Raw genomic sequence first — 9,363 nt, 5'->3', positions numbered from 1 at the left:
GGCTGTCTGGCCTCAATGATGACTGTTCATGATGGCCATGGGGGGCTACTATGAGCAGGAGGCTGCAGGGTCCAGAGAGCCCATAGCAGTGCTCAAGGCCAAGGGGCCACAGTAAAGACACTAGGCTCATGTCACAGAGACTCCGTGATGCTCCACTGGGACTTTTGCCCTATGAGGAGTGGGATGGCTCCCAAGGACCCGACCTTGGGCTCCCTGGGCCCCTGTGAAACATGGGCAGCCCATTGGCTCCTAAACATCGTGTTCTTCCCAAGGAGGGGCAGCAGAACCTGCTCCAGAGCCTGAGCCACATCCTGGACTGTAGCTCCTCACCCTCCAGAGCCAGTCTTTCTCCCTCCCTCTCCCTCCTTTCCTCTTTCTCGCCTCCATCCAGAGCGCCTCTCACCACTGTCCTTTTCAGCCCCTTGCAGAAAAACTAGCAAAGCCAGCGATCCAGCTGGTGAGAAAGAGCACACATCCCGATGTTGAAAATGTACACACAGTTTGTTGTTGTCGTTGTTGTTTAACTCAAGAAAGGGCTTTTATTGTTTTTAACTCACTTCCTGGGAAGTTAATTTTTTAAACACTCTTATGGAGTTTGTTTATCATTTGTGCTACATTCAAAAGCAATAATGCCAACCCAAACCTTCAGTGATGCGGTAAGCACCCCATCCAGGCTCACGTGGGCAATGAAGCCAGGCCCACCTTTGAGGTCTGCGAGGGCACGTCCAATCGATGTAGGCCCCTGAAACTCCCACCCTCTGGGCCCCAGTGTAGAGATGCTCAAGGAAACTTGTGGATCTGTGATTAGCCTCCCATGAACTCTGAAAAAGTGTTCTTAAAAACAGTATCGAATTATTGTTTAAGCCCTGGGTTACAATGCCTTAGTGCAGAGGGGCCAGGGAGAAATGTGGGCCCATTGACAATGGGCCACATTCTGCTCATAGCCTTAAAGACACATAGAAACTATATTACAGATGCACGTGCCAGTGCGAGACATGCAGGTGTGCTGTGTGCAGCAGATGGGCACGCACATGCGTGTGTGCGTGGAGGCGCGACACATACCCACAGGCACAAAGATGAACAGGACACAGACACTCCTCCAGCCCAGCCTCCCTTTCCTTCTCAGTGCCCGCCTTCCTGCAGTAAGAACCCCACGGAGGCAACTGAAATCCCGTGTTTAGCCCATGTTTTCAGGGGAGGTATCTGAGTCCTGCTTTATTTTCCTTTGGGGTCAATCTCTTGAGCATTTGGTCAGTAAGTGCCAAGCCAACCAGGCACAGATCCCAGGGAGAAGATAAAGTCTGCCCCAGCATGGCCAGGTCCACACACATGCTCCAGCGCACCAGCTCTGAGCAGGCCGAATGTCAACCGTCTTTGGGGTGAGGCAGTGGCAGGAGGCCCACCTCTCTGTGGCCACCTGCCAGCATGCACACCCCACCAGGGTCCCGCTTCCAGTGCTGCCTCCAACCTGGGCAGTTTGTCCTTCATTGTAGGAACGTGAGGGCAGCTTCTGGGGCCAGATGGGTAGGCCAGTGTAGGGTCGGAGATTGGATTCCAGTTACATCAGCATCTGCAAGGCCACAGCCCTGTGAGTCCAGGGCCTTTGGTCGGCCAGCCCCTGGTGTCTCTCCTACAGGGGAGCCACACGGGGAGGGAGTAAAGTGGGCAGGGAAGGTGGGTGCTCCTGGCTCAGGCCCCTGCCGGAAGCTTTCATTTAACCCATTCTCCCGGTGGCGCCGAGTGTGACAAAATCAAGGAAGGTCAGTCCATCCCACCTGGCTGCCAAATAATGAGGAGTGTGCCAGGAACCACCCAAAGCTGTAGGAGAGCTTTCTAGGTGTTCCCAAGCAGGCTTTTACACCACTCCACTCCTGACATTAAAAACAAAAGTAAAAGACGGCAAAAAAGGAATCTGAATTCTCCAATGCTGGCCCCTGCCTCCCTGAGGCCTAGGAATATCCACTGAGGGCTCAGAGCCTCCATGTCAGCATTCTCAGTAGACAAGAGTTCCGGCAGGACCCCCTCTGAGGTGGGCAAGGTACAGCTCTCCATGCGCATGAGGCAGTGAGCCAGGCCCGCCTGGCTCCCCGTGGGCGGTCTCTGCTATGGTGGTAAGCCAGGACTCCACCTGCTACCTTGGTTTCCTACCTCCTGCCTTGCCAAGCAGCCAGGTGGCGTTTCTAAGGCACCATGGGTACCTCTCTTTCCCATAGGATGGATCCCATCAGGGAGAGCCAGGATAAGGAGAAAGGCCTTATGGGAGCCCCACCCCCCAAGCCCCAGATGACAAACATTCCAGTCCTGTCCCTGGACTTGCGCGCTGAGGTCATGCAGCATGATAGAAGGAGGAGGGCCGGAAGAGGGGCCACAGTCCTCAGCCCCCTGCCCGCAGGGGCGACTGTCGGCATGAGGGCAGTGGGCCTTTGGAGGCGTGGGATGAGCGTGCTGCCGGCGGCCCTGGGCGCATGCAGGGGCTCAGGATGCAGCCTCATCTTCTTGAACGCCGGGGAGCTCCAGGCTCTTGCCCCCTTCGCCACACCTGTCTTTCCTGTTCAGGGGACACCACGGGCAGAGGGACCTCAGGGGTCAGAACACGCACTCAGGAAGACACTCTCACACATACTCACACAGCCATTACTTTCCACAATTTCTCAGCCACGTCCCCCTACCCATTTCCCCAAGCTCACCTCAGCCTCGCCCCCCCCCCCCCCCACTGTGGCCCCTTGCCAGTCTCCCTACCCCTAGCGTCGGCCCACAACCCTCCACCATTCCTTGTCGCCTGGAGATGAAGTCCACACTTCCCAGCCCGGCTTTCAGAGCTTCTCACAACCTGACCCGGCTGGCTCACAACCTGACCCAGGTCACAAGCTCTCCATGTTGACCTAGCTCAGCCCCCATGGTCCTGGGTAGAGGAGCTTTGGTTTTGAATTTCCTTTGCTTTGTTCACAGGGAAGAGTCTACCTACCAGTTTTGGAATTTCATCATGTAGCGAATAGGTTCCTGTATCTGATTATTCCCCTAAGATCTTTCTTTTTAAATCATCAATGAATAGGTTCTGATATTAAAAAAAAAAAAAAAAAAAAAAAAATCAATCCCATTTAACTCTACTATAGAGTTTCACCAGTTATCCCAAAGCATAAAAAACAGAGTCTGTCGGGGAACCTGGGTGGCTCAGTTCTGACTTTGGCTCAGGTCATGATCTCATGGTTCACAGGTTTAAGTCCTGCGTCGGGCTCTATGCTGACAGCTCAGAGCCTGGAGCCTGCTTTGGATTCTATGTCTGCCTCTCTCTCTTAAAAATAAAAATAAAATAGGGGCGCCTGGGTGGCTCAGTTGGTTGAGCGTCCAACTTCAGCTCAGGTCATGATCTCACAGTCCGTGGGTTCGAGCCCCGCGTTGGGCTCTGTGCTGACAGCTCAGAGCCTGGAGCCTGCTTTGGATTCTGTGTCTCTATCTCTCTCTGTCCCTGCCCCGCTCATACTCGTGTCTCTCTCTCTGCCTCTCAAAAAGAATAAATGCTAAAAACATTTTTTTAATAAAATAAAACATTAAAAACAAAAACAAAAACAAAAAAAACCACAGAGTCGGGGCACCTGGGTGGCTCAGTCGGTTAAGCGTGCAACTCTTGATTTCAGCTCAGGTCATGATCTCACTCACAGTTAATGAGTTCGAGCCCCACATTGGGCTCTGCACTGACAGAGCCTGCTTGGGATTCAATCTCTCCCCTCTCTCTGACCCTACCCCACTTGCTCTCTCTCAAGATAAACTTAAAAATAAAAAAATAATAAATAAACTTAAAAATTAAAAAAAAAAAAAACAGAGTCTGTCAAGGATAAATGTTGGGACTCTATGATGAAGTAAAACCTACTTTTCAAAATTCAACTTGGGTCACAGAATTATAGAATTTTATAGCTGAAAAGGATTAAGCCCAGTCCTTTCACAGTCCAGATGAGGAAACGGGCCTTTCTCCCCATTAACGTGTCCATAAAAGGACAATGATTAGTACAACCTTGCTCGGTTTTATTCCTGGGTCCCAGTTCTGTGCCAGATATAGACTAGAGGTCTTTAGCCTGTGACTGCCTTTTCACACCCCTAGGGGGCACTGAATCACAGGCACTGAGCTAGAGTTACCAGATGTCCAGATTTGTTCATTACAGTCCTACTTAGGCCTTTTGTCCTGCCATAAATAGTAACAGATTCCTCTTTCACTCTCAAAAGTGGCTCCATTTAGATGTTAAATATGTGATCCCCTATACTAAACCCAATTCCAGCCTCGAGGCCTGCAGACCTAGAGGAACCCAGGGAACCCTTCTTCCAGTCCTGCCCACCTCACTGAAGAGACAGGGAACTGAAAATAAGCTCAGTACCGTCAAGGCCTCTCCAAAGCCCCCCCCCCCCCCCCCAACTCAACTTCCATTGGCCAGGAAATTTGTCAGCTGGAGGGCAGGAAGTTGGTATATGGACATTACTGAGTGCAAGCAACCTCTGGCTGAAGCAGACCCCAGCTCACCCACTGTGATGGGACTTGACATTTCTGAAGAGCCCACTTACAAAAGGGTGGCCTCACACGAAGCCAGCGTGTGGGCCCCTGCACAGCACAAGTGGTGCTACTCTTTCTGGACAGGCTGAGGTACGCAGACAACATCTGGCACTCACCTCTCTAGGGAGCACGCCTTTTCCACACAGCGGGTGGAAGGGGCGGAAGATGGGGGTGGGGGTGCACAACGTCTCCTCCCTGCAGCATCCTTCATGGGCCAGAGGAAAGCAACCAATGTCCCAGGACCACCTTCTGGTCTAGGACCCCTCAGGGTTTTCTCTCTGCAGGTCTGCGCACAAACTCCAGCAGGCCTTGTTGGCATCCCAAACTGACTTTTATTTTAATGGAAGAAGGCGGAAAAGCTGAGGACAAGGCTCACAGAGGTTTGGGGAATTGCTTCTCTGACCTCTCCTAGGAGGTGGTGAATGCACATGCCTGGGTCACAGTAGGGAGCCTTCAACAAACGGGACTCTCTTCCCTGGCCCTATCAGCCAACCCATCCATACTTGCTGGACAAACATTTACAAAGTGATGACGGAGCACATGGCCTCAGCAATGGCTGGAGGTAGCATGAGCCACTCAGGAAGGCAGCTAACAATCCCCCCGGGCCAGGAAGAGTCAGCAGAAGTGCCCCTCCTTCCACAGACAAGCAACCTTCTACAAGGAGCGGATACGAGGCCTATCCGCAAACCTCTACCAGGCTGCCGTGGGCTGAGGACAGAGGTGTAAACAGGGCCCTCCTCTGAGACCTGGCGAGTCCCCAGGCTCCAGGCTCAGCTTGCACAGCCCAGTGACAGTGAGAGTCTCGGGGATATAACACAGCCCCCACCCTACCCCAGGGATCACCCTGCAGGCCTCAGCCCACAGATACTTACGACAGTAAGTTTCCTGGAGCAGACATAGATCGCTCTTCCCTCCGAGCTTGGGGCTCAAATGGGTTCCCAAAGGAACGCTTTCTCAGCATGGACTTAACCAGGATCTGGGGAGGACACACACGTCAGAGTGAGGAACACAGAAACCCAGGCTCCCAGACACATTGGCAGCCTCTACTCTGATTCCCTGAGGGCACAGCTTCCAGGTGGCCCTGCTGAGGCTCCCTTTCAGTCAGCAGAGAAAGGAAGAGAATTCCAAGCAGAGGAAATGGCAAGGGCATGAGCGGTGATGTTGAAAGGTGAATTCTGGGAATGGTGAGGAGCTCGGCACAACTGGTGGGGGTGCCCAGAGGCCAGGAACAGACTATGAAGGGTCTGGAATGCCAGGCTGAAAGGGGGCTTTATCTTGAAGACATGGGGCGTGCAATCAGGAAATGCTTTACAGCTAAGGTGGGGAGCATGCAGTGAAGGAGAGGTTGTGCCAGGCAGAGCAGAGAGGAAGCGCACAGCAGCCTGGGGGAGATGCCTGGACAGGTAGAGGCTGCTGCACCCCAGCTCTCTGACTTTGTCCCTCCTCCTGCAGCAAGGACAGTTCTAGGCTGCTGCCTACACACACACACACACACACACACACACACACACACACTCACAAACACATGCCTGGCATGGGGGTGCATTCAGTCATTCGTTTACTTCATTCATTCATTCATTCATTCATTCAATCAACAACTATTTATCAAATGCCTAGCATATTCCAGACACTATTCTAGGTGCAGGGGCCACACTGAGGCAAAAATTCTTGCTCTTTATGGAGTTTATGTTCTAGTTAGGGGGACAAGTAGTAAATAAGACAAATCATTAAAATACGTGAGTTAGTGATACGGGCTAAGGAGAAAACGGTAAAACAAGGCGGGAGGATATGGAAGGACAAAGAGGAGATGGGAACTTTTGATAAGGGGCCAGGGAAGGCCCACTTCTCACTGAGGTGACTTTGGAGTAAAGGTCTGAAGGGAGTGAGGAAGCGAGCCCTGCAGATTTCTGGGCAGGAGCACCCCCCAGGAGGAAAGGGAAGTGCAAAGGTTCTGGAGCAGCAGCTTATGCAGCACATGGTTGGAGCTGAGCAAATGGAGAGAGGAGAGGAGAGACGAGGTCCACAGGGAGATGGGGACGGAAGGTACGCAGACTGTGCAGGCAGTCAAGGTTGTGGCTCCTACTCCGAGTGACATGGGAGCCTACGTGAGCAGGGTAGACATGAAAAGTGACATGAACAGTCACTGGGACCCACCCTGGCTGCTGAGCTGAGCACTAACTGTCATGCGGGTGACGGTGGAAGCAGGGGACAACTTGGGAGGCTATTCCAGTGGTTAATGGTGGCTAAGACAAAGGAAGGAGCAGCAGAGACCCTATGGGAGCTGACTGGTTCCAGAGACCACAGAGCCCTGGGGCTCTATGGAGCACAGGAATAAGCAGGACTCTGGCCACCTGTCCCTAGCTGGGCCTGGACCAAGCAGGGAGGGCTAATGCACACAGGCCTGATGTACCCATAGCACAGGTACCAGCTCTCTCTTTGCCTTGTGCTTACTCTGACTCGCTGTGATACCTCAGTGCAGGGCAGGTCATGGTTCTCAGTGTCCTCCACAAAACCCCATGTGGCCACGAGGGGCTACATGAATAACTTCCAATAGTTAACATGGAAGATGTCCAGAGAAAGATGAGAAAAAGTAAAATGTGAGAGGAGAGTGGAGGGAGCACATGGGTGCGGTCCAAAGAGCTCAGGGCCACCTCTCCAATTCAAACGCTTCCTATGCCTTCTTAGCGTCATGTCCTTGACACAAAGTACAGCGCTTGGAAGCAAGGAGGGAAGGAGGGAGGGAGGGAGCGAGGGAGGGAGGGAGGGAAGGAAGGAAGGAAGGAAGGAGGGAAGGAGGGAAGGAAGAAAATATTTCTTCCCATCATGATGAAAGATCCTCGGTGAGGGCAGTATATTTTTTAAATCACTCACTCTCCTCACCAAGCCTCCTGGTCTCCCTACTGCAAGACTGAATAACATGGCCTCTTTCCCCACTGCCTTCCAGCAGCTCCCCAGTAGATCAGCATTGGGGATGACTGACCAGATGGCCCTCTGTCCCCTGACAGGGCCCGCATAGAGCAAGTCTCAGGCAATGACCATGCCCTCCTCAGGCCCTCCCAGGATAAGGGAGTCTTTGGCCCATCACCCTCTTACCACCGTGGTCCAGCTGGGGATGAGCTTGACCGAGTTCTTCACTTCCTCCTCGGTCACCTCCACCACACTGCAGTGTTCCTCCTCTGAGGGAAGGGGCTCCTCCCCACTCTTGGTCACCCAGGGGTGCAACTGTGGAGTGGGAGGACAGAGAGAGGTCAGACAGACACCCAGTCAGCAAAGAATACCACGGGCATTCTATCAGCAATCGCCTTGAGGGGACCCAACACCCATAAACTCCCAATCCAAACCCAATATATATATGACTTGGTGTAGGGCTCTCTAGAAGGAGACACTGAGGCCTGTTTGCTGTGTCCAAGGCCAGCCCAGCTCAAGACCTCTGGTTCCCCAACCTTGATGTCTGGCACCCCAATCCTTGTTTCAGGATTCTTGTCTAGCATCTTCAGGATTAGGTCCTTGAGCTCCTCACTGATGTTTGGCCTAAAAGTGGGGAAGGAAGGAGATGAGGGAGAGACAGTCAGTGAGGATTCTTTCTTGCCCACCTCTCCATCCCCACCTGCTCTGGGATTCCCTGAATAGTACATGCCAGGTCAGAGACACACCCAACCCTCACTTCTCAGAGAGCAGGAAGGTATTGAGGCAGAAGGAAAGAGTTTCAGAACAAGTAGATGGATATCCTTCTTTCCTGAATAGGAAGTAAAGCCATCTCCTCCAGAGGCAGGGGCCACAAATACAAATGCGGTCCAGGGGTACTGGATACCCTCTCAGTGCAGAGATGGTGAGGATAGTGAGAAAAGTCATTTTATGGGACACCAGGGGCCTTCACCCCGCTCACCATCTTATCCTCTCCTCTGCCTGGGAGGTAGCCAAGAAATACTCTCATTTGACAGAGGAGGAAACTTAGGCCCAGAGAGGTTAGCGGGTTGGCACATTGCTACCCACAAGAGTGAGGGCAGGGATGAGAGATTCAGGGGAAGGGGGAGCAGGACACTCAGCCCCACATTAGCCTGACTGTTTCTGCCCAAACTCCAGGCTTCTTTGCTACCAACATTTTTGGGGAGCCCATCCATCCAAGCCTGCAGAGAAGGAACTCACTCTTGGGACTGTTGACCTTGGTTCCCTCTGCTGTCCTAGATATTTAATCCCATTTACAACTCTTGGGATGGGAAGAAAGAGACCTCCGGCAGGGGGTACAGCAGGAGGAAAGGTACAGAGGCAGGCAAAAAGGGGTGGAGTCTAGTTGGCTAGTGCTGTGGGGGAACAGGTGGCAGAACCCAGATGTCCTTGAATGCCAGGGTCAGGGAATGGCCTCTTCATGCAGGCTTTTGGGAAGCCTTGGAAAAACTTTAAGCAGGAGATATGGCGAGATTTGTTGTGCTTCATCAGGGTCACCCTGGCCTGACTGGCGGCTGGACTGGAGGGAGGCTGGCAGCAGGGAGACCAAAGAGAAGGTAGCTAGATAAATCCAAGGACAGAACCAGTCAGGGGCGCAGGTGGCAATGGAGTCAAGAGATACAGAAGAGGTGGACTCAACAGGGCTCGGGGACCAGACAGGGAGTGGGAACGAGGGAGCAGGAGTCATTGAGGACAATGCCCAGGTTGGTTTCTGACCTTCCCAGGGCACTTTGATCAGATGGCAGAAGGGCCTGAAAAATAAGGAGCCATGGTAGCCAATATCATAACCAGAAGAACCACAGATGAGCAGGGAGACCTCTCCAAATAGTCCCTCTCGGCTCAGAGACCCCAGTTACAAATGAAGGGATGGGGAGGAG

At 52.8% G+C, this 9,363-nt stretch overlaps 1 protein-coding gene across 4 annotated transcripts in view; it reads right to left on the bottom strand.

Annotated features, from left to right (window-relative positions):
• Positions 1-513: 513 nt before the first annotated feature.
• The window catches only part of CAMKK1 (calcium/calmodulin dependent protein kinase kinase 1), a 28,869-nt gene continuing 20,019 nt past the window's right edge, over positions 514-9,363 (bottom strand). For 3 of the 4 annotated variants that reach the window (XM_086686270.1, XM_086686271.1, XM_025915662.2), the window contains 4 exons: positions 7,984-8,071; positions 7,634-7,762; positions 5,413-5,516; positions 2,852-4,745 (listed from right to left, as the gene is read on the bottom strand). In XM_086686270.1, the coding sequence (XP_086542396.1) occupies positions 4,661-4,745; positions 5,413-5,516; positions 7,634-7,762; positions 7,984-8,071 (406 nt within the window). In that variant the 3' untranslated portion in view covers positions 2,852-4,660. Of the gene's footprint in view, positions 2,549-2,851; positions 4,746-5,412; positions 5,517-7,633; positions 7,763-7,983; positions 8,072-9,363 lie in introns of those variants that run through there. The other variant, XM_025915670.2, reaches the window with a different exon arrangement.

This window comes from Puma concolor, chromosome E1, assembly GCF_028749965.1.
Source record: "Puma concolor isolate L17-30 chromosome E1, mPumCon1.1.hap2, whole genome shotgun sequence".
Lineage (NCBI taxonomy): Eukaryota > Metazoa > Chordata > Mammalia > Carnivora > Felidae > Puma > Puma concolor.
The sequence above is the reverse complement of the archived record's forward strand: the minus strand, read 5'-3'. Positions and strand labels throughout refer to the sequence as shown.